Source organism: Molossus molossus, unplaced genomic scaffold (assembly GCF_014108415.1).
Source record: "Molossus molossus isolate mMolMol1 unplaced genomic scaffold, mMolMol1.p scaffold_m16_p_1, whole genome shotgun sequence".
Classification (NCBI taxonomy): domain Eukaryota; kingdom Metazoa; phylum Chordata; class Mammalia; order Chiroptera; family Molossidae; genus Molossus; species Molossus molossus.
Window position 1 is genome coordinate 189,573,625 of NW_023425344.1, and position 26,669 is coordinate 189,600,293.

The window sequence follows — 26,669 nt, forward strand, 5'->3', positions numbered from 1 at the left end:
TATTGTAACCATGTAGTAAATTAAGCACTTTACCCACTAAATGAAAATCAGTATCAAAACAAAATATAACTTGAAATATTCCAACTTCTGCTTTTAATTTCATTTATGCTTTAAATGTTGAGAAAAATGTATAAATAGTACCCAATCACAGCTAGTTTCAGAGCAGGCCTACTTCATATCAAATTTTAAGGACAACATCTTGAGCCAAACCCAAATAATATTTCAGCTTGCTGAAACAGCAAAGCCTTTTTGTCTGTAAAACCACAAAACCGTTAATATAAATGTACAATTTATGTATGACTAGCAATGTAGAGAGATAACACATTAAGTTTAAAAAGCAAGTTATAAAACATTACTTTAAAATAGAATCTTAATCTTATAAAGAAAGAAAAATATTCTTATACACATAACTGGAATAGTAGGATTATAAATTTCATTTTTTCCCTACTTTTAGAATAAGCATATATTCTTTGTGTGATAAACAATTAAATAGAAAATTAATAATCTAGGTGTACTAAAATAAATTTCTGATAATTTCCAATCATGTGTTCTTATTTTATTCTCTAATCATAGGGGTACAACAGTTATGCTACATTAAAAATAATCTAATTTCTTAGAAAATTCATCTATTTTATATGTATTACATTTAAAAATTGGAATAATTATTTCACTTTCAAAATATTAAACAATGGAAATTATAAAGCAATTATATAAGTTCACTTACATCTAACATGCGTTAATTTTATTCTTAAGGATTAAAATAGTAATTTTTAATTAAAACAATAAAAGTAAATTTTAATCCTCATGAAACAAGCAAAATACTTCAAATTACTACTAATTTCAAGGAAATGCCAAACAACAGTTACAGGTTTTACTAATCAAAGCTGCTTACTCCTACAGATTTTCACATCTGACACACAATGGAAGAATTAAAATTATATTATTTACCTAGACTACATGTTTCAGATCATTACTACTTGTATTTGGCTTGTAAGTGGCATAAAATGAGTAATTTAACAAGTATAAAATAAGTGAGATTTCTTTGCTATTAATTTTTATCATTATACATACCACATGCATTATCTGCATTTTAGTTTATAAATTCCTACCAGACACTCATATCTTCAAAATTCATTTACCATTTTAAATAATACAGTACCTCAAGAGCGTGTTGTATTCTGTCTTTGTGTCTTCCAGCATGAGTAAGGTTGCCAGCAATGCTGGAAGTGGTAGTCTCACAAATCTGCTCACCCAAAAGACAGTCTTCTGGTAATAAGGTTTCTGCCCAGAGCCGGCAGACACCATCAAGGCATGAAGTTAACAACACATTACAGACAGAACCTCTAATGACAAAGAGAAATAAACAAAAAGTTACTCTGAATATCAATACCATCAATTAATTAAAGGCTATTAATACTTGATTCTTCATGTATAAAGATGACATTAGTTCAAAACTAACAGTGTGGCCCTGGCCGGTTTGGCTCAGCGGTTAGAGCGTTGGCCTGTGGTCCAGAGAGACCCGGGTCTGGTTCCCGCTAAGGGCACGTACCTCAGTTGCAGTTTGTCCCCGACCCTGGCTGGGTCGTGTGGGTGGCAACCACTCGATGTGTCCCTTTCACGTCAATGTTTCTCTCTCTCTCTCCCTCCCTCCCACTCTGTCTGAACAAAATATCGAAAAATGTCCTCGGGTGAAGATAAAAAAAAAACTAACAGTGTAACCTATGTGTAGTTATTTTCCCAATAATGGAACAGATTTCTACTGGCTAGTTCACACTTTCATCAAGCCCCATTTATTACCTGCTCACACCTACAAGGTGCGAGGTTGGATATAGGGCTGCAATCAGTTACCAAAAAATAGGAAACTATCTTTCCCCGACTTTCACCTTAATTCATTAAAATCATGCATTAAACAGCTAAGTTAAGCATATAAGTATGCTTCCAATTGCTTTAGAAATCACACTGTATGGAAAAAGAATGGTCAATTAAAGAGCTTGAAATCATACCCAGTACTGCTGTGAACATCATAAAAATTAGGAAATAGTCTTGACAAAGGAAACAGAAATAAATGCCAGATTACACATGTGCTGCTTTGAAAACTAGGCTCTGGAGGAATATTAGTATCTTCTAAACAAAACCAAACAGCAAAAGAAAGCCTAATCATTGCAAAATACAGAATGACCATAATAAAAGATCATTAAAAGTAATTAAACTATATGGCTTAGGGTAGCAGCTACATCATTTTGCATCAGAATTCTTATAATCTAAATTATTACAAATAGGTAAATGAATGAACATCTTAATAAAACTGTAAAGAGAATATAATGTTAAGCTATAAATCAATTTCCATTAAGTTAAAATAAGCAAAAATGTCACAACATCAAGCAGCTGAAGTGACTTAACTCCCTGTCATGAAAGAAAAAAAATTCTCCCTTTTAAAAAATGCTTACATAGAACCTGAGTCAAAAGTAAAGTGTTTGCAAAAGTTTCCAATAGATGGCAATAACTTAAGAAGAATAAACTTTTTATTTAGATTCCAAAAATGTATAAACTTCCCATGTTATCATTTACTGAGCACCTCTACAATGTGTTCTGAATTTCCCATCAGTTATAAATGATTCTCAGATATATTTATCATATGAAATAACCTTTCTCAAGAATGAATACAGATTTCTAAGTGAACTTTTATAGAATTGTATATGTAATATAGGATTCATTTGTATGAGCTGTTTTGTATTAATCTTCTGAATACAGTGATACCTCGGTTCTCGAACGCCTCGGTTTTCGACCAAATCGGTATTCGACCAGGAGATTCGAGAAACTTTTGTCTCGGAATCCGAACAAATATTTGGAACTCGAACTTCCGAGATGAGCCGAGTTGAGCCGAATGGCGTTCATTCGGCCCAGCACGCCTTGCTTGCGTCATCAGTGTGAGTGCAGAGAGAGAGTCACGCTTTGTGGAGTCACGCTTTCCTATTGGGTTTCATTGCTTCGGTTCTCGAACAATTCGGTTCTCGACCGTCCTCCTGGAACGAATTATGTTCGAGAACCGAGGTATCACTGTACTTGCTAAAGATGCTGTAACAATGAGCAAAAACTTATATAACAAATCCTTTGAGAAGGTTCTGTTGACAGCCCTAAGAAAAACCTGGCCACTTTATTCACTGTATATGACATGCTTTTCCACCATGTGTATTACTGACAGTTTATTTATGTTTTATTTCCCCTCAATGTGTGCTTTCCTGTTACTTGCAAACATTTCCTTCCTAGAAGCTTCAACTTCTGCTGCTACTAACAATACCAGCTAACGCTGCCTGAGTACAGACATGCATAAAGGCCTGTACACATTTTAGTCTCACAACTCCCTGAGGTAGGTACTATTACTACCCTCATTCTACAGAGAGAGAAACTGAGGCAGAGAGAACTTCAAATCCCTGGCCAGTGTGGCTCAGATGGTTGGAGCATTGTCCTGTACACCAAAAGGTGGCGAGTTCGATTCCTGGTCAGATCACATACCCAGGTTGTGGGTTTGATCCCCAGCTGGAGCGTGTGCAGGAGGCAAATGATCGCTGTTTTTCTCTCACGTCGATGTTTGTTTCTCTCTGTTTCTTTCTTCCCCTTCCTCTCTCTAAATATCAATCATAATAAAAAACTAAAGAAAAAATATTTAGTCAAAAGCTCAGAACTAATAACAATAGCAGCAGGATCTGAATTCAGGCAGTTGACACCAGAGCCTATGCTCTTAACTGCCACCACGCAAATGCAACAAAAGGAACTTTGTTTTCATTATTTTTATAAACATGGAAATACACAAACTTAAGTTATATGATACATTTATCTAACCTGGGCATATACTTGCTGGTTTTACGCCATGAAAAACCTGTCACAGTTCGAGGATGTGCCAAGTAAACAAAGGAAAATTGGGTAGACGCCTGTCTCCTTTTCACTTCGTGATGATCCTGAGGTATTATTGAAGATTTCCATCCAGTCATAGGATACCAAACTTTCAAAAGACAATCATCCTGCAAAAATATACAGGTCAGCATAAAATTAATTTGTATACATGCAATTCAATATTTAAGTGGTTTGAAGATTTAAAATTAAGATATACATATATATATATATATATTTATGTATAATCACTAATGTGTAATATATGTAAAATACTAATGTGGCCCTGGCCTGTTTGGCTCAACAGTTAGAGCATTGGCCTGTGGTCCAGAGAGACCCGGGTTCGGTTCCCGCAAGGGAACGTACCTCGGTTGCAGTTTGTCCCCAGCCCTGGTTGGGTCGTGTAGGTGGCAGCCACTCGATGTTTCTCTCTTTCTCTCTTCCTCTCCCTCCCTCCCACTCTGTCTGAACAAAAAACGGAAAAATGTCCTTGGGTGAGGATTAAAAAAAAATACTAATGTGTACTATATAGTAGTATATAGTACAAAACCAAATCTAAAATGATATTTATTATTCTAAAGAATACTATCCTTGAAAAATACATGGACCATTTGCTCATTATCAATCTTCTCTGCATAATGGTGGTTTTCAAATAGAGGATAATGCCAAATTCCACCATTTAAATATATATAGGTAACTGTAGAGGAAAGATTCTGAAACAAGATGCTAGCCCCTTAGATAGGATAAAGAATAAGAAAGATGCCATGTTATCAGTCACTGCTATCATCCTTTCCTTTTTGAAGAGATCTAGATCTGTAAGGGTGAAACATGAATTAAGGGTTAAATATGAATTATTTCTTACTCTAAGTTAGGAGTCAGCACATTTTTCCTGTAAAGAGCCAGATAGTAAGTTAGCCTTTGTGGACCACACAGCCTCTGACACAGATTCTTCTTGATTTTTTCTTACAATCCTTTAAAAATGTAAAACCAATCTTAGTTCATGGGCCACAGTTTTCTGGTCTCTACTCTAAATGATGAGAAGGCATTTAGGCAGTTGTCAGGAATCACCTCTATGCCCACATAAGATATTTCCAGGTTTAACAGCAGGCACAAACTTTATAATTTTACTTCTAACAATTTTGTTACAGGCCTATATAATTATATTTTATTTAATAGACACTATCTACTTTATAGTGCTTTATCCTCAATGGTAAAAGAGTACATTAAGGAAAATAAGAATATGTTATCATTTATGCAAAAATATCAATCTCTAAGAAACAATGAAATTACGTATTCCTGAAAAGTATGTATAGGTCCAAATACTTTTATCTGGACTAGATAAACACTTGTTTTTTTTCCTTCTTAGTACTCATTTTCAATTTATACTGCATAATTTTTGTTTCATTTACTTGGATATTTGAATTATAGAGCAAATCTCTTTACGTGCTTAATCTGAGACAACCACTTAACAATGAATGTACTAGTTGCTTTCCTCCAAATACCTTCTTCACCTTAGCATCATTTTCATCTACCAAATTTACTGCATAATCTATGGCAATGGTTTCAGACTAGTACTATAAAAACCCTAGCAGCCCCTCAGAGCCCCTCAGGAGTCTTAAAGATAGAGAGAGGGCCTCCACAAATAGGTGGCATTTTAATCCCTTCTCCCATTCCCACCAGCCTCCCCACATTCACCTGCTACTGCCAACTCAAATACCACACAGAAGTCAAGTAGAAATCACTCACAGAAAGATAGCTAGAAAATTTCCAAATTTAAAATATGTTGAAATGAAAGAAATTGAAAGCAAAATATCAAAAGTTGGGGCTTGCAGCTACATTAGTGCTTAGAAGGAAATGTATAGCTTTAAGTGCTTATGTAAAAAAAAAAAAAGTCTTAAATTAATGGTCTAAAAGAGCAGTGAACCCACAGTAAGTAGGTGTAAGGAAGAATGGAAACCAGTGTGATAAAATACAAAAAAAATAGAGAAATCAACAAATTCAACAGCTTTTTTAAATCAATAAATTTGATAATCTTCCATATAGGGTAATCAAAAATATTTAGAGAAAAAAACAAATTACCATCATCAACAATGAAAGAGGAGACATAACTACAGACCCTACAAACATGAAAATAATAATAAGGAAATCTTTTGAACAATTTCATTCCAATAAATTAAACAATTTAGGTTAAATGGACAACTCCCTTGAAAGACAAGTTTGAAAATTGACAAAAGAAGAAATACAAAACCTGAATAGCTCTACATCTATTAAAGATGTTAAATTCATAATCTGAGATCTTCTCATACAAAAAAAGACTAAAACCCGCCCAGCCAGTGTGGCTCAGTGGATTAAGCATCCTCCCATGGACTGAGAGGTCCCAGTTCGATTCCTGGTCAGGGCACATGCCCAGGTTGTGGGCTCCCATCCCCAGTAGAGGGCATCTCTCCCTTCCTCTCTCTCTAAAATAATCAATAATATATATATATATATAAATACACACACACACACACACACATTTATCCTCACCCAAGGACATTTTTTTCATCCTTTGTTCAGATAGAGTGTGAAGGAGAAAGAGGAAGAGAGAAAGAGAAACATCGACGTGAAAGGGACACATGGAGTGGCTGCCACCCGCATGACCCAACCAGAGCCGGGGACAAACTGCAACCAAGATACGTGCCCTTAGCTGGAACCGAACCCAGGTCTCTCCGAACCGCAAACCGATGCTCTAACTGCTGAGCCAAACTGGCCAGGGCTATATATTTTTTTTTTAAAGACTAAAACCCTAGGCCCAAATGGTTTTATTGATGAATTTTACCAAATATTTAAGAAACAGCATCAATCGTACCAATACAAATTGTTTCAGAAAATTGAGGAAAGGGACTCATTGTACAAGATCAGCACAAAACCAGAGACATAAGAAAACTATAAATGAATATCTTTCATGAATATAGATTTGAACATCTTTAATAAATTATTAGCAAACCTAATCCAGCATTATATTTTTAAAAATCATGACCAAGTAGAGTTTATTCTAGCAAAGCAAAGAGGGTTTAATATTTGAAAAATCATCATTGTAATTCACCATATTAACAAAATAAAATTTAAAAATCTATATAATTATCTCAATACAGCTGACTTTTGAACAACATAGGGGTTAGAGGTGCCAACACCCACCTCCCGAAGTAAAAAAACCGTGTATAACTTTTGACTTGCCCAAAACTTCAGTTGTTCCTCAGTATCTATGGTGATACTGGTTCCAGGCACACCCACAGATTCACAAATGCAGATTTAAAATATACTGTTTTCAATCTGCAGTTCATTGAATCTGTGGATATGAAACTTGGGAATAAAAAGAACCGACTGTATATTTATTGAAAAAATTCCGTATATAAGTAGACCCACACCATTCGAACCTATGTTGTTCAAGGGCCAACTGTATCTGTAGAAAAAACATTTGACAAAAGTAATCATTAATTCACGAGAGGAAAAGTCTCAGCAACTAGGAACAGAAAGAAACATTCTCAGCTTGTTCAAGTACATCTACAATAAACCTACAACTTACATATAACTGTGAAAGACTGAATTTTTTCCCCATAAAATTGGGGAAAATGCAAGGATGTCTGCTCCCATCATTTCTATTCAACATTGTACTAGAGGTCCTAGAACTTCAAATACATTGGGTAAGGGGGGAAAAAATAAAAGGCATATAAATTAGAAAGAGAACAGTGAAATTGTCTTTATTCATAAAATCCTAAGGAATCTACAGATAAAGCTAAAACTCATAAGCAAGGTCATTAGACTCAAGATCCAAATTCAACAGCCTGGCCAGTGTAGCTCAGTGGTTGAACATCAGTCCCATGGACTGAGAGGTCCTGGTTCGATTCCCAATTAGGGCACATGCCCAGGTTGTGGACTCGATCCCCAGTAGGGGGTGTGCAGGAGGCAGCCAATCAATGTTTACCTCTCACTTAGATGTTTCTATCTGTCTCTCCCTTCCTCTCTCTAAAAAAAAAAAAAAAAAAAAAAAATCAATGAAAGTATATATTTTTTAAAAAGATCCAAATTCAAATATAAATTATATTTATGTTAGTAATCATTGAAAATGTAACTTGTTTAAATACATTTCACATTAGGAAGATAAACTTAACAAGTTATGTACAAGACTTGTACAGTGAAAACTAAAGAACATTGCTAAGAGAAAAAAGATCTAAATAAATATGGATCTGCCCTGGTCATTGTGCTCAGTAGTTAGAGCACCAGCCTGTTCACGAAGGATTTTGGGTTTGAGTCCCGGTCAAGGGCACATGCCTGGGTTGCAGGTTTGATCCCCAGCCCCAGTCAGGGCACATGTAGGAGGCAACCAATTAATGTTTCTTTCTTTCTTTCTCCTCCCTCCCTCCCTCCCTCCCTCCCTCCCTCCCTCCCTCCCTCCCTCCCTCCCTCTTTCTTTCTCTTTCTTTCTTTCTTTCTTTCTTTCTTTCTTTCTTTCTTTCTTTCTTTCTTTCTTTCCTTCTTTCTTTCTTTCTTTCTTTCCTCTCTCTGTCTCTCTTCCCCCACCCCCTCCCTTTCACTCTTTAAAAATCAATGGTAAATATATCCTTGAGGATTAACTGTGTGTGTGTGTGTGTGTGTGTATAATACATATATATCTGAAGACCAAATGTTACTGATCTCAATTCTTCCCAAACTAATCTATGAAGATTCAATGTAAACATAATAAAAAATCATAGTAGGCTTTCTCACAGAAACCGACAAGCTTATTCTAAAATTTGTATGTAAATCAAAAGACCAATCCTACAAAAGACATTTTGAAAAAAAAATAATAAAGTTATAGGACCTACACTATCCAACTTCAAAACTTACTATAAAGCTCTAGTAATCAAGACAAGTATATTACTAGCATAAGGACAGATATACAGATTAATAGAACAAAACAGAAAGGCCAGAAAAGATCCACACACGTATAAAACAACTGGTTTTCAACAAAGTTAAAGGTAATTCAATGGAGAATGGCACTTTTTCAAAAATGCCACTGTAGTATCTTGATATCTATTTGGAAAAAAAAGTAACTTCATATCAAATACAAAAAACTACCTCAAAATGTAAAACTCAAAACTATAAAGCTTCTAAAAGAATGCATAATACAATATCTTTGTGACTCTGAGGCATACAAAGATTTCTTAGTACTAGGGCACAAAAAGCACAAACAAATTTTTTAAAATTAATAAGCTGGACCTCTTCAAAATTAAAAACTTCTGCATGACAAATACACTGTTAAAAAAATAAAAAGGCAAGTCACAGAGTGGAAGAAAATATCTGCAATGCATTCATCTTTCAACTATACAAGACTATACAAAAAATTCTTACAACCCAATAATAATCAGGAAACTAACCCATTTTTTTTAATGGGCGGAAGATACATACTTTACAAAAGAAATTATACAATAGCCAATAAACACATGCTCAACATCATTAGAAGTCAGGGAGATGCATACTAAAACCACAAGAAGACACCACAACACAACTATTAGAATGGCTAATGTTAAAAAGGCTGATGGTACCCTGGTCCGGTGGCTCAGTTGGTTGGAATGTCATCCCATATACCAAAAAGGTTGCCGATCAGGGCACATACCTAGGTTGTGGGTTGGATCACCAGTTGGGGTGCAAATGGGAGGCAAAAGATTGATGTTTCTCTCTCACATTGATGTTTCTCTCTCTCCCTTCCTCTTTCTCTAAAATCAATAAAAACATATCCTCAGATGAGAATTAAAAAGAAAAAGGCTGATGATACCTAATGTTGGCAAGAAAGCAGAACAACTAAATTTATTCAACTACGAGTGGAAATGCAAATGATAAAACTTTAGTTTCTAAAGTACCGTATGACCACCAATTCCACTGCTAGATATTTTTTACCCATGAGAAATAAAAACAAATGTCGCCACAAAGACTTCCAAGTAAATGATCATAGTAGCTTTATTCATTTTAGCCTAAAACTCCAAACAGAACCCCAATATCCATCAAAAGGTAAATGGATAAACAAATTGTGATGTATCTATATAATGGAATACAACTCAGCAATAAAAAGAACTACTGATGCACAGAACATGGATAAATCTCAAAACATTCAGTATATGCAAGAAGCGAGCCACAAAAGAGTATATACTATACAATTTCACTTATGTAAAACTCTAGGAAAGAAAACTCAAATCAATGACAGAAAGCAGAGAAGTTATGATCTGGCACTAGGAATGACAGTTAACGTTAAATGGGAAGAAGTAAAAGGAAACCACCTGAGATGATAGAAATGTCCTATTACTTGACGGTGGTGGTGATTATGTGAGTCTATAAATTTGTCAAAACTCACTGAATTGTATATTTAAATACATTTTATGTTAATTAAAGCACAATAAAATTAATTATAAAAAGGAAATAGCACAAGATTAATGTACAAGGATGTTCATTTTTAATAACAGAAAAAAAATGGAACCTTAATGTTCATTAATAGTTGTGTGTTTAAACTGAATTATGGTACATTCATTCATATAATGGAAAATTACATCACCTTTACAATACAGATACACTGACACAGCAATCTAAGTATGATATATTAAGTGAAGAAATCAGCTTTAATAACATGATTTCACTGCAGTCTGTGTGTACACGCACACACACTTCTATCTGGTTTACAAAGGCATCAAAATGTCTGAAAGAATATATACTAAATAAAAAACAGTGGTTATTTTCTATTGGGGATCGGGCTTTTTTTGGTAGAGGATTTTCATTTTCTTTGCATGTTTTCGTAACAAATATGTATTATGTTTTTAAAAAGTAAAGATATTTTCATTTTAAAGGGGGTAGGGAGTTGATAAGCTACTCCTGAAATAACCAAACATAATCTAAGAACAGAGAAGCATTCTCTTGAGGAGGAAAAGCTTTTGGGAACATTCTGCAGGCTTCTCCTTCCCTTCCTGACAAAACCACCCTCCCCCAAAATTCTTCTCATCCTAGCCCTTAGAAAACCCAGGGGTTTTTTTATTCAAAAGGGTAATCCTCTATTAAAGAAAAACATTTCTGGAGCAAACAATATTTTAAATCACTTTCAAATTTTACAAAATAACCAAATGTTACAAAAAGTGTTCAGATATAAACATTATAAAGAATTTAAATAAACACCTAGCAAGCAAACAGCCCCCAAAACAATTCTTTTTTTTTTTATGCTTGGCATTCATTTATTAAGTACCTTATGTTTCCAAACTGCTTTCCTCAGTGGCTGAAAAGCCTTGGAGAGGCATTTCAGCACTATCCCTGGTCATCAAACACAGAAAACTGACAGATTTTTTTGAAAAACTTCTAAAAGATGCTATTATTACAAACTACAGGCAGGCACAGACATGACTATTTTACATCTACCCAGTGAAAAAAAATCACCCAAAACAATTCTTGACCCGAAGATTTAATTAGATGTGTTACAGGGATGAAAATTTCTTTAGTAAGTAAAACTTTAAGCTCAGCTAAAAAGTTAAAATACTGTTAAGCCCTAGAAAAATTTAATTTACCACACTTATAAAAAATAGATCTTACCACTGAAAGTGCTCAATGAACTATAATATTAAAAATCCTGAAGGTAACTGGATTTGAGTCCCACAACATGAACTGAAATCCTGTCATGTGTAGCAGAGGCGGTGGAAAATGCCTTCTAGTCACACAGTTACCATCTGTTTCATCCAGTCAGACAAATTTGACTTTATTAACAGAAGCAGAACAGATTGTTGGGGGGAAGGGGTGCTAACATTACAAAGCTAGTTTCTGTTCTTTTAATCAAGAGGATCTTAATTAGATGTGGTATCTTATAAAAACGTGAAGAAATAAACTTTTAAACCCATGACACATTTTATGAACCCCCAAAGGATCTTTACCAGTAAGGCATTCTTATCTTTCCATAAGAATTATAAAACACTTAGCTCTTAGGAGAACTAAATATAAGCTTAGGTAAACATGAATAACACAATAAAAAATACTCAATAATCAATTGCTAAGGTTGTATGCCATAAAAATTCAAAGAAATAAAATGGAGTATACAAACAGAATTGAATTTAAGATGCTTAAATGCTAGCTGCCCCATTTAAGAGGATGTGCTTTCAGTCTCATTATTTTTGTTTGAAGTACAAAGGCATCTTTCAGATTGATTAAGGATAAAAGTTCAAGCATTCAGAATATGTTTAGACAGTGACTACTGATCATCTTTATGAGAAATTAACTATCTTTAAAGTACCAAGTGACCTTGTCAAAAGATCACATATCTTAAAAATAGTCTCCGAGTTCAGCCAGTTGTGATACACAGTTGAGGCAAATATCACACTAAGTAAACAAAGGAAATTACAGAAAAAGAAGAATCCAGAAAATAATCAATACTTTTTGTAAGTATTTTAATAGTTCATTGGTCTTATTTAGGAAAGGGTAAGCATCCTGTAATTTATACAAATATACTATTCTTAATTTAATCCAATTACATCTATTTCAATATAGTTCACAAGAGCCAATTATTATATATTTGATCATATCCAGATACAGATTTATTAAAGAGCCAAATTTCACTGAGCAAATTCATTGGTTTTCAAATCCATTTCAGACTAAATCAGTCTGTAACTTACAAATGAATAATGGTGTACTATGACCTGCCTATGCACTATGGACTGGTCACATGATTCATTCAAACAACAAGTATTCATTGAATACCAGCACTATGGAAACTGCTGGGGATATAGCTGGGAGAAGGGACGAGACAAAGACAATAAAATATATTGCCTACTTGCACACAGCTTGTACTCCAGAAGAGAAGACAATGGTAAATAAGAATACAAATTATTGTTTTAATTATAACAATGATAAGTGCTAAAAATTTTTAAAAAAAAAAAAACCTACTGTGAGAATATTTAAGAGACTTGACATTGTCTGGGAGGTCAGAGGTTTCCTTAAAAGAGTGCTATTTAAACAGAGAGTTGAGATACACAGAAGATGGCCAGGCAAGGCCATCATCGGGAAGGATGAGCATTCTCTACATAGAGAATAGCACATACAAAGTCCTAGAAGCAGTAGAGAGCTTGGCATACTCAAGGCTCGTCTAAAAAGTCATCAGTAGGCGTGAAGGTGGGAAGGAGCTGGAGAGGTACACAAGAGCCAAACCAGACAGCAGAGCCTCTCAAACCCTGGTAAGGACTGTGGTCTTTATTTTATGAGCAATAGCAGTCATGAACGGATTATGAGTAGGAGAGTGCTATGTTCAGGTGACCCTGGCCACTGTAAGAAGACAGGATTAGAGGATGGTTGCCAGATATCCAGTTAAGAGACTGCTGTAAGGATCCAGAGGTAAGAAAATATTAACTTGGTTAGAGGCAGAGAAGTAACTTTCCTCCTAAATACCTCAGCTTCTTTATTTGACCTCTAAAATCATTAGAATCCTATTATTCTAAAAGTGGTTCAGTTTATATTTTAATTTGTGCCAAACAGGTATGCCTATCATTTCTACACATGTTCCAACTGTTCTCCCATGTGTTCTAGATTGTTTGACAGAATTACAACTATTCCCTCCTTCCTGAATTTTTTTCCCTTTTGATTTCTCTAATGTCACACTCTCCTGGATTTCCTTCTTAGTAGGTCTCCCTCTCAGCATCTTTTATACACTTCTTTCCAGCTTTTTTCCACTTTTTAATTATCAAGGATTCTGGGACTTCATCCTGAGCTTCATTATCTTTGCCCCACACATTTTCTCCATAGTTAATTTCATTCGGACCCATAACTTTAAACACTGTCTTTTAGCTGATGAATTCAAACTCCCTATCTCTAACTCTGACCTCTCCAGGAAACTCCTATTTTTATTCTATATGAAATTTAAACTGGAAGCATCTGAACTTTGACCTAGCCACTACGTAGTACTCCAGCTTTCTGCTGTTCTTTAACAAGCCCTGCTAATTCCTATGTGACAGCATTTGCCCTTGGTGTTCCCTTGGCCAAAAGTACTCTTTCCTCTGAACTTGACGCAATTTTCTTTTTCCTATTATTCAGTTCTCAGTTTAAAGTTACCTCCCCAGAAAAAAACTCCCTAAAGATCACCCACCCAGTTAGACATCAAGTCCCACTACTACTACATTATTCTGTGTTAATTTTCTGGATAGCTCTTACATTATTAGTAAGACAGTGCTTTCTGTCTTTCCTCAAGTTAAGTTGCATGAAGACAGGAACTGAGTCCTCTTTATCAGGAGACCTCACAGAGAACAGTTCAGGATATGTGGTTATGTAAAAAAAAATACTTGCCAAACACGTGAAGGTTAATTTCAGGTAAAATTTCATATTAGTTTTTCCTAAAAAATGCACTATCAAATAGAGACACACACACACACGTATATATTGTATATTAGACTCTATCATGATGTAAATACAACTGTGATAGATTCTTATATGTCTTACTAATACAAATTGCTAGAATTCTGAAATGCATTTTCCTGGACAACTTAGTTCCACGATAAAAAGAATATTGGCAATATATATGTCAAAGTACATGTTTTAAGGAAAATGTATGTGTATATAATATCTGCGCATAATCAGAGTGCCATTAATGTTATTTGGAAGAGGGAGGGAAATACGCTTCGAATGACGCAGGGTGCACAACAACATCTAAGCGGATGTCAGAGCAGTGACTGCCTGGGAAAGTTACAAAGCTGCATTCCAGTATGAATCTAGAGTAGCTTTCTGGTCGCACTGACTGGTCCTATACTAAGTCATCAAGAATTACCTACTATGGATTCGTTAAATCAAAGGACTGACTAACTTGACTAATCATTCATGAGTATACAGTAACCCTAATATGAGTATCAAAAAAGAAATCTTTAGTCAGGTTTTTTCACAGTCAAGTTTTAGGAGTAATGGGATACTAGTTTTTAAAGATTAAAGGTGGTTGCCTAGTTTTTTCCTATGATTCTGGTAACCATTTTTCCTTTATTAACCTTGCTTTTCAGACTTGATGAAAAACTCCTTCTGCATGTCTACATTCTATCCAATTTTTTTAATTTGTAGGTGACTGAACTGGCTTATTAAATTTTCAGTGTTTTGTTTTTAAAATTTAATTTAATGTTTTTCTCCTAATTTATTTATTTTAATCTATATTCATTTTCCTTTGGATCCTTACTTTCTGCCTTGCCAAGTTGTTTAGGGAGCTCTATTATTTGTGAGGTGGAGGAAGAGGGGAAGGAAAGAGGGGGAGGGGGAGAGCCAGAGGTGGAGAAGAGGGGGAGAGGAAGAGGGAGAGGAAGCCCACATGACAAGCAACTGCAGGCAGCCTCTAGAGCCTGAAGGAGGCTCCAGCCAACAACCAGCAAAAAGCCAAGCCCTCAGTCATACAAAGAAATAAATTCTGCCAACAACCTGAGTGAGCACAGAAGAGTATTCTGTCCCAGTCAAGCCTCAAGGTAAGAATTCATCTTTATTGCAGCCTTTGGAGTCTCTGGTTATAGCACCCAGCGAAGCCATGTGCAGACACCTAACCCATAAAAGCTCAGATAATAAATGCGTAGTTTTAATCTGCTAAATTTGTGGTAATTTATGCCAAAACAAAAAACTAATACAGACTCCTAGTGATAAGTGTTATGAGTAAAGTTAAGGCAGTCAAAGGGAATAGAAAGTACAGTTGGAGATGGAATGCAATTTTACATTCTTTTTTTTTTTTTAATCCTCACCTGAGGACATTTTTTTTTTTTTATCCTCACCCGAGGATATTTTTTTCCATTTTTTGTTCAGATAGAGTAGTAGGGAGAGAGAGGAAGAGAGAGAGAGAGAGAAACATCGACGTGAAAGGGACACATCGAGTTGCTGTCACCCGCACGACCAACCAGGGCTGGGGATAAACTGCAACTGAGGTATGCGCCCTTAGCGGGAACCGAACCCGGGTCTCTCTGGACCACAGGCCAACGCTCTAACCGCTGAGCCAAATCAGCCAGGGCTGGAATGCAATTTTAAAAGGTGCTTAGGAGAGCTTTACTGAGATGGTGACATTCGAGAAATTAAGGCAAAAGAGGAATGGGGTAGTCCCAGAGACATGGAAGTGGGGTACAGACTGACAATCCCCAGAAGAGGGGGTGGGGGGCAGAAATAAACCACAGAACTTATATGCATGTGTGCATGAACAATGGACATGGACAACAAAGGTGGGGACATGGCAGGGAGGGAGGGAGAGGGGGTAATCAGCGGAGGGAAAAGGAGAAACGTCTGTAACAAAAATAAATTAATTAATTAAAAAAATAAATAAATAAAATATATAAAATCCACCCCCCACACCCCAAAAAAGGCCATACAGGTCTCTGGGAGAAGTTTTTTAGGTAGAGGGAACAACAAGCTCTGTTCAGAAAAAACAATGAGCATGTGACTGAAGTCAAGTTTGCAAGGAGAGTAATAGGAGATAAGGTTAAAGATAGGTCCTGGAAGCCATGATAAAGACCTGGACTTTTATTAAATTAAATGGGAAACCTTTTCACAGTTCTGAACAGACGAATGACATCATCTGACTTATATTTTAAAAAGACCACTCTAGCTGCTGGTTTGAAAATGCAGTGTACAGGGGCACAGCCAACATTGGGAGACCAATTAAGAATTTAAAACAATAATACAAGTGATACATGATGGCAGCTTCAACCAGCTTATAACATTGGAGATGATCAAGAAATGAGCAGAATGTGGATATATTCTGAAGGTAGAACTATCAGGGAAGTGGACCAGGAGCGGAGGGTGGAGAACAGGAGTTCCATTTTACACATGTTTACTTGAAGATGTATGAGCTATATACAGGGGTGGGCAAAAGTAGGTTTATAGTTCTTTGTATGAAAATAATACAATAATAAATAATAATACAAGAATAAACTATTTCGAGTACTCACAAATGTAAACATACTTTTGCCCTCCCCTGTTTATCTTTCTTCCTTTGTTTAGTGAAGAAGGGAGAGAGAGAAACATTGATCGGATGCCTCCAATACATGCCCTGACCAGGGATCAAACCCAAAACCATTTAGTGTATGGGACGACGCTCCAACCAACTGAGCCACACTGGCCAGGGCTGCCCACCCCTGCTTATACATAAGGCTAGAGCTCAGGGGAGATACACAGGCAATAGATACAAATGTGAAGTTATGAGATAAGATGAAATTGCCAAGGGAATGCATATGGTCAGAGAAGAAGTCCAAGAAAAGAGCCCTGAAGTATTCCAACATTTAAAACTAGTAAAGCCCTGGCCGATTTGGCTCAGCGGTTAGAGCATTGGCCTGCAGTCCAGAGAGACCTGGGTTCGGTTCCCACTAAGGGCACGTACCTCAGTTGTAGTTTGTCCCTGGCCCTGGTTGGGTCGTGCAGGAAGCAGCCACTCAATGTGTCCCTTTCGCATCAATGTTTCTCTCTCTCTCTCTCTTTCTCTCTCCCACTCTATCTGAACAAAAAATAGAAAAATGTCCTCAGGTGAGGATAAAAAAAATAAAAATACAAGTAGTGGAGACAAGGTGATACCAGCAAACTAACGGGGGGGGGGGGGGGGGGCAGCCAGAGAGTTTAAAAGAAAATCAGGCCCTGGCCATGGAACTTTGTCCCCAACGCGCCAAGGTTGCAGGTTTGTTACCCCATCAGGGCACATACAAGAATCAACCAATGAGTGCATAAATGGGTGGGACAACAAATCGATGTTTCTCTCTTTCTTTCCCTCTCTCCCTCCCTCCCTCCCTCCCTCCGCCTCCTCCTTCCTCTTTCTTTCTTCCTTCTTCTCTCTCTCTCTCCTCTCTCTCTCAAATCAATTTAAAAGAGAAATCCAAAAGAGTGTTCTGGTAGTAAACTGAAGAAAGTGTTCAAAGTGGAGGAAGTAACCATGTTAAATAATGCTAACAGGTTAAGTAAGAACTAACCACAAGATTCAGTAACAGGAACTCACCAATGACAGCTTCAGAGGAGTAGTGGTAAGGAGGCACCACAGAAAATTAGAAGAAAATCTTGGAGACAGCAGTTCTAAGCAACCCTTTCAAGGTACTAGAAGGAGGGCGGGGAAATGTGGCAGAAGCTGAGAGAGAAGGCCAAGAGAGAACTTTTGTTATTGTTGTTTGTTTGCTTTAACATGGGTAAGATTATAGCACATTTGGTATTTTATGCTGCATTAGTGAGTGCAGGCTGCCACAACAAAATACCACAGACTAGGTGACCAAAACAAAGAAATGTATTTTCTCAGAGGCTGGAAGTCTGGGATCAGGGTGCCAGCATGGGCATGTTCTGGTGCAAGCTCTCTTCCTGGCTTGCAGAAAGCAACCTTCTTGCAGTGTCTTCATGTGGTAGAGACAGAACAAGCTCTCTGGTGTCTCTTTTTGTAAGGGACTATTCCTATCATGAAGGCCACCCTCATGACCTCATCCAACCTTAATTACTTCCCAAAGGCCCCATCTCCGAATACCAACACATTGGGGCTTAGGGATTCAACATATGCTAATGTGATGATCCAGAGAAGAGAAAACTAATTAAGAAGACGAGACAACTGCAACAAATAATGTCTCTGAGTAAGCAGAACAAATGGCATCTAGTACACAACAGAAGAACCCGGCCTGTACAAAAGCACAGACAGTTCACGGCAACACAAAGGAAGGCAGAACAAAGAAGCACAAATGGAGGGAGATGAACAAATACAGGTAGATGGTGGGAACTTATCAAAGTTCTCTTCTGATTGCATCTATTTTCAAGCAAGAATCCATAGTAAACAAATGCTGAAGTGGGTAAGTGGACTGTCATAAGGGAATCTACCAATACCCAGTGGCGTAGAGCTTTAGTTTTAAATAGCTACAGAGACAACACATAGAGTCCATGCCAGGTAAGAACTCAGATCAGAAGCACCTGCATAACACCAAAATAAAAACAAAAACAAAAACAAAAAAATAACTAAAGGCTATCCCTAAATGAAAGGAGGAAATCAAGAAAAAACCCTCTCAGAAAAGGGATATGGTGGTAAGGAAGGGACCGTCTGCACCTGGACTCTGAGCAGAGGAAAATGTCTCCACTGGGCAACTATAATGGAAAAACAGGCCTCGTGGACCCAGACACGCACTACCTGTGTGGCACAACTTCCTAGCTGAGAACTGAGTTTGAATTGGGTGTGCCCCAGGTGCCTGGTAGAAGCTATGTAAACCTTTTCTGGAAGAATGCACACACAACACAGGCCTCAAAGAATCCCCACAAATGTACTTGCAATAAGTACTTTCTCAGTAAAATATAAGCTAGCTGATATGGTGCTTTGCTTTCCAACACACCTTCTGATTAGCTCTGAATTTTAGACCTAAATATGGAAGATAAAGAATAAAACGTCCAGATTTTAGACCAGAGGTTCTTTGCCTGAGATCCTCGGACCCAAGGGACCAGTGGATAGAATTCAAGATACAAAATACATCGACTAGATCCTCTCGTGACTTAGCATTTTAGTTCCAACTGAGAGCATCTACATCTTTGTCTGAGATTTTCTAGGAGTTGTGTGTGAATGCTGAGAATTAATGCCCTGCCCTAACCAGCCCTCAATCAATCACTAATGTGTGTAAAGAACGTGTGTGAGGAACATGATGTTGTGAGGAATACTGACTCCCAGAGTTAGCCTCAGATTTAAGCTTATTAATCACCTGCATGATAAGATACCCTTTACCTAGCAACTTCACTTCCCGGCCACAAATCCAGTATATTTCTTTGTGATCATTCCCCATATTACTTACTTATACTTGAATCCTTGTTTTGGGGTCTACTTCTTCAGAAATCAAGAAAACTAAAACCAAAAATTACCATGAATTTGAGTGGGGAAAAAAATTACGTTTTGCCATGGTCGGTGTGGCTCAGAGTTGGTTGAGTGTTGTCCCATGCACAGAAAGATCGCCAGTTCAATTTCTAATCAGGGCACACACCCAGGTTGTAGGTGTGATCCCCAGTCAGGATACATATAGAAAGCAACTGATGTTTCTCACATCGATGTTTTTCTCTCTTTCTCCCTTCCTCTCTCAAAATCAATAAATATATATATTTTTAATTATGTTTCTATTTTCATAACTGTTAATTATAAAATCACTAATGCTAAAATTCAGTTATGATATAAGCAAACCAAAGTAATATGAGCAGTACATGTGACTTTGTCTCTAATAAAAATCACAGATGTCTTAAAATTACATGATAGTTCTGCAGATATCTCAAAATAGTTTGTATACTCCTCACTACTTTCAAACTGTGAGTTATTACTTAGTTTACTGCTAAACTACTACCCATGATTGCAGTCTTTCTGTCTATAATGTTGTACATTCTTCCTGTTTATAAAGTCATTAACTATTGTGCAACTACCGCTGTGCCAAGTAATCATCTCTGTGCCAACCACAAACCAGTTGAGTGTTCTACAACTAGAGATTCACCTAAAGGCCTTGGGTAAATTCTGGTGTTCTTAGAAAACCTATCCTCCCATATTAAGTATAACATGGAAGTTTTATTCCCATGACAACAAAATTTAACTTTAACTTGTAATTTTAAATGTAATTTTGTTACTGAATTATAAATATATTATGGCTATCATCACAAATTTATTTTTTAATATCTTGAAGTTGTATTTCAATAGCTGTTTGGTATCATTTTTGTAAGTGCAAAACTAAACACATTATTTGAGAAGTCATACATGTGCCACTATGAAACAAAAGATAATGATATAAAACATAAATTTCAGGATTCTGATTGCCTGGTGGGAGGGGAAGGAGTAGATGGGGAAGGAGGTACAAGTAGGAAGATAAGGAACCTGTTAGTTTTTATGTTCTTTGTCTTATAGAGTAATGGGTGCATGTGTATTTGTTTAATTATTATATCTTATATATTTATGAAATATTTATAATTTAAAAAGGAGCATTCATAGACTAGAATAAGAAAAAAGTTCTTGAAAATTAAAAATGTAATAGCAGAAAATAATTATCCCAGAGTTGAAGCTGAAAAAGTCCCCAGAAATTAAAATGAAAAAAAATTAATTAAAAAATAAAAAAAAAGGAAAACATAGAATATGGGAGAGGGAAGGAAAAAGTAAATTAGAGGATCAGTATAGGATTCACATCTTCCCTGGCTGGTGTGGTTCAGCTGGTTGGAGTGTCATCCTGTATCCAATAGGTTTGATTTCTGGTCAGGGCACATACCCAGGTTATGGGTTCAATCCCTGGTTACGGTGTACAGGAGGCAAATGATCAATCTTTCTCCCTCTCTCTAAAATCAATAAAAACATATCCTCATGTGAGGACTAAAAAAAAGATCCACATCTGAATAGGGGCAGATCCAGAAAGAGAGAAAGGACATGAAAGGAAGGAAATAATACAAAAGAAATAATATAAAATAATCTCCCTGAACTGAAGGACATGAGTTTTCAGACTGAAGAGGCCCACCAGATTCCCTGCACACACAAAAAGTTTATCACTTAGATATACACTAAAATATGTATAGATCATTTTCCATACCATGACATTGTCAAGAAATTTCAGAACATCAGGGGTAAGGGGAAGATTCTTAAAACCTGTATAAGCTGAAGATGGGGCAGTATGGTCATAATGGCACTGTACTTCTCACATGGCAACAGAGGAAGCTAAATAGTAACAGAACCATGACTTAAAAATTTCTGAGGGAAAAATATTTTCAACCCAATTCTCTGCCCAGCCAAATCAGGCATTAAAAAAACAGAAAATTTATTCAGATTTTCAAGGTTTCAAAATGCATTTTCCCCATTCAACTTTTCTAAGGAACCTACAAGAGGATATCTTCATCAAAACAAGTAAAAGAAGATAAATGATGCTAAGAAACAGGAATTCAATAAAGGAGATAACAATCTTCTGATATTGCTAAAAGAAAACCCTCAAATTATAGCTGTGCTACCTTAGACTTGGAGAGCCATATTGGAGCAGAGAACACACATCTCCAAGATGCCTCCTATATGGGTTTGTAATGAGAAAAGATTCAAAACTGTCAGAGACTTAGGAGATGAATTAGGTACATAGAAAACTACGCAAATAGTAAAGAAAAAAAAAGTAATTATTAACACCAAAGTAATTATTCTGTGAAGAATATTTTGCACAATCAATAATATGAACAATAAATGTTGATTTATGCAAAATTATGAGATATCTACATCGGGAAGACAGTAGGAAGGGAATATGAATATGTGCTAGAAGTAGAGAGAGGGTTAGAATCATCAGCTACAGAACTAGTCTCAGCTTCCTTAGTAGGAAGGCAAGAGATGATACATAAAAATAAAGGAAAAAGAATAAAAAATAGGAGCAAAAGCAAGTTATTTAGGAACACGGGAAGAAGTATCAAAATATGCAATTTGACAATTGTCTCCAGGAAGAAGGGAGTGATTCTGCTCATTGTAGTTCTAGTGGTACTATTTTACTTTTTAAATTATGGACATACACTATTTTGGAAAGATAAATAATAATTTTTTAAAAAATACGACTTTTTTAAAAGGTCAAATAAGAATAAGAATAATAGCCACTATTTCCCAAGTGCCTAAGGGAAACATACCTGATCTTTTACAAATCTATCACTATTCCTCAGGCCAGCTTTGAAGAGTAAGATATCCCAATTTTACAGATGAGAGAACTGAAAATGAGAATGAACAGGAATATTTTTAATTGTTTTGTTTCTTTTGTTTATGTTTTGTTTGGTCCTTTACCTTTCCAGCAGTAGCAAAATATTCACCATCAGGGGACCATTCCATCAAATGTACAGATACTGCGGTTCTAAAAAAAAAAAAGTTAAACAGTTAACATTTTAAAAATCTGGAACACTGTATATGTAAATAGTCAAAATAAGATTTAAAAAAAATGTTTTTTTTCTTTATTGATTCTTACAGAGAGAGGAAGAGAGAGGGAGAGAGAGATAGAAACATCAATGAGAGAGAACATCGATTGGCCACCTCCTGCATGCCCCCACTGGGGATAGGGTCTACAACCCAGGCATGTGCCCTGACCAGGAATCGAACCAGCAACCTCTTGGTGCATGAGTCAACGCTCAACCCCTGAGCCACACCAGCCGGACCAAAATAAGGTTTTTAACATCATCAGAACAAGAGTGTTTTTAACTCTCTAAAAATAAAATCTTCCACCTCCCTAAAAATACAAATTAATTAAATCTAATCCAAAATTCACTTTGGGGATCCAAAAAAGAGTACAATTAACATGTATAAATGATATCTCTATAATTCCTGCCAACATCCTGAATACATGTACACCATGTTAAAAACTAAGCTCATCGTCTTCTCTGGATAATCGATCCTCTTCACATAATTCACATGGTTAATAGTTCAGCCATCCTTCCACTTGAAAAGATGGCAGGCAATTTTCATCACATCTTTCCCCTCCCCCTCACCAACCACATCTCTTCCATTGATGAATAATCCCTATGTACCAACCCTGTGAACTCAAGTCCTGAAATTATACTATAAAATATTTTTTATCCTTTTCCTAAACAACCAACTATACCACAGATAGAAGGATGATATTATAATGACTTTTGGTTAGAAAAATTATACTTTCTAGGCTTCTAAATGCAGTGGTACCATAAAAAATAAAATAAAATAAAGATGATTGTGAAAGGGAACACATTTTACAAAACATTTTTTTTAATTGCCCTGGCCAGTATGACTCAGTGGTTAGAGCAAGAGCCCAGGGACCGAAGGGTAGAAAGTTCAATTCCCCACCAAGGGAACATACCTGGGTTGCTGGTTCCATCCTCGGCCCTTGTTGGGGCATGTGCCAGAGGTAACCATTCAATGCATCTCACATCAATGTTTCTCTCTCTCCCCCTTCTCCTCTCTCTCCTTCCCTCCCTCCCACTCTCTCTAAAAAGCAATGAAAAAAATATCCTCAGATGAGGATTAACAGAAAAATAAACAAACAACAAACATAGAATTAGACACTAACTTGCACTGCCAGATGCAATTCCAATCATTTAAAATGGGAGGAATTTTATTATCAATTTCTTCCTCTTCTTCCAGAATGTTACCTCCTGGAGGAGCCCACAACTGAATAGAATCAGTTGCTGTCAACAATCTGTTATCTGAAAATTAAAAATGCTCTGATGAATAAGCAAAGATTACCTAGAGAAAGAACACACATGTGGGCTTCTAAACTATACAGTAAAAACTCGATATAATAGACTAATTTGGGCGAGGGGGTGTCCATTAAAGTCAAAAGTCCATTATATAATAAAGTAGGCTTTCTGAATGCATGTGTTAAAAAATCAACAAATTAGTTTACCTGTTTTTACTTATGTAGACACATCTGTGTAATTAAAATTAAGAATGTATGAAAAGTTTAATTTCACAGAAAAGTTTTCTGTATGTATTACTCTAATTTTAAACTTATACTGAATAGGTCTAACAAATGCTTGCATTCACCAGTCACTGTGAGTAAACAAATGCACATGGCTGGGGCGTGGCTTAGCATAGGTAGGAACATCAGCAGGAACCCACTAAAACTGCTGCAGAAAGTCATACTTTGAGATTGCCCGGCCTGATATGGTGTGATCACATGTTAATCACTCACAGAACACTGTCTTCAAGTGGTGACTCTTGGATTTAAATATGTAGACTATAGCTGTGGATATGCAATATTTATGTCATCAAAATTACTACAGTGTTTTTTTCCAACATATGGCCTATTTGCTAAAATTTGTCAAAAATAAGTGAATTAATAACAAAAGTAATAATAACCTGTTAATTTAACTATAAGCAAATCTTGGTTAAAAGCATTTTAAAATTAACGGTGTTAATTTTCACACATGATATACGGACTGGAAATTTTGTCCATTGAATCCGAAGTCCATTAAATCAAGGTCTGTAAAATTGAGGGTTTCCTGTATTGTGAAAAATAAGCAATATGGTCTATGCAAAATACTTGGGATATATCCATTTAAAAGTTCTAAGAATCTGCTACACAAGGAAGAATAGTTCTTGGGAGAAACTTGAGAACAAAAAAGAAAAACTGTACTGACAAAGAGCTATTATGTATCAGGTATATCTTTTCAAAAAGATAACAGCAAAGTAGAATTTTTAAAAAAACAAGCCCAAGAAATATCGCATAGGATGTTGGCAGGATGTAAGACATAACTAAAAATTAATGAAATTTGTTTTTCTACTTAGAATATAAAAATTACCTTAATTAATTGTGAATGTAAAAAGGGACAAAAGCTATTATCACTAGAGGTTTCTAATCTTTCAAAATTAAAGACAATAACTTTCTGAAATAAAAATAACAAAATGAAATGGGGGGGGGGGTTGGTCCTGTTTAATTTCTAATTTTTTTTCTTAAAAAATACAGGTAAGGGTAAAATGTAACATGTGTTCACTAAAGAAACAAATCATTAATGTTCTTAAAATATTCAAAGGCAGAGGAAAGCACAGAACAGAAATTCAAGCACTGTATAAAGCAGTGTGTACCAAGAAAAAAAGTACACACATTCACTAGCAAAAAGAAAATATATTGTTGATCATTTTTTATTATAGGACTTGTATGACACTGTAATCATACATTCAATACAAATTATTTACTTTTTATAATTTCTAAATATAATTACTGAATACCTTGAGGGTCCCATGCTAAATTGTATGTCACGGAACTCAGAAAAAACTGCCCAGTTTTAAGCCACTGACACTTGAGTTGCTGAAATATATAAGAAGAAAGAAAAAGTATGTTTTTAAAATAATATCCACAAAAACTACATCATTTTCTTCAACTTAAGACCTTATAATCTAAAATAAAGATATAAATATTTCACTATTATTTTCTAAATACTGTTTAAAAAAAAAACTCCCAATGGCTCTACTTACTATTTATTCTACTATGTCAAGCTGCTTGCCATGCCCAAAAAAAAGCATGTTCTCTCAGGCTTCCTTCCATGTCTATAAACACATTCTTTTATTATTATTATTATTATTATTATTAATTTGTTTATGTTACAGATGTTTCTCCTTTTTCCCCCATTGACACCTTCCACCCCATCCCCCCCACCGCCCCATCCCCAGCTTTGTTGTCTATGTCCATTGGTTATGCATACACGCATATAAGTTCTGTGGTTTCTCTTTTCCCCCCTACCCCCACTCCCCCGAGGCTTGTCAGTCTGTACCCCACCTCTATGTCTCTGGGGTCAATTTTGTTCATCAGTTTGTTTAGTTCGTTATAGTTTACAAATAAGTGAGATCATGTGATATTTGTCTTTCTCTGTTTGGCTTGTTTCGCTTCGGATAACTTTCCAGGTTCCTCCATGTCATCTCAAAGGATAAGAGATCTTTCTTTCTTACAGTTGCATAGTACTCCATTGTGTACATGTACCACTGCTTTTTTATCCACTCATCTATTGATGGACACTTGGGTTGTTTCCACATCTTAGCTATTGTAAATAGTGCTGCTATGAACATAGGGGTACATATATTCTCTTTGGTGTTTCAGGTTTCTTAGGGTATATTCCTAGAAGTGGGACCACTGGGTTAAATGGCAGTTCAATTTTTAATTTTTTGAGGTAACACCACAGTGTTTTCCACAGTGGCTGCACCAGTCTGCATCCCCACCAGCAGTGTACTAGAGTCCCCTTTTCTCCACACCCTCACCAACACTTGTTTGATGATTTGTTGATGGCAGCCATTCTGACAGGTGTGAGGTGATACCTCATTGTCATTTTAATTTGCATCTCTCTGATGATTGGTGATGTTGAGCATTTCTTCA

General features: G+C 36.0%; 1 protein-coding gene across 2 annotated transcripts in view; it reads right to left on the minus strand.

Annotated features, from left to right (window-relative positions):
• DMXL2 (Dmx like 2) overlaps positions 1-26,669 on the minus strand; it is a 146,714-nt gene that overhangs the window by 85,219 nt on the left and 34,826 nt on the right. For both annotated transcript variants that reach the window (XM_036244322.1, XM_036244332.1), the window contains exons 4-8: positions 25,532-25,610; positions 23,871-24,006; positions 22,622-22,688; positions 3,841-4,019; positions 1,160-1,343 (exon numbers count right to left, since the gene is read on the minus strand). In XM_036244322.1, coding sequence (XP_036100215.1) covers positions 1,160-1,343; positions 3,841-4,019; positions 22,622-22,688; positions 23,871-24,006; positions 25,532-25,610 — 645 coding nt within the window. The remainder of the gene's footprint in view (positions 1-1,159; positions 1,344-3,840; positions 4,020-22,621; positions 22,689-23,870; positions 24,007-25,531; positions 25,611-26,669) is intronic.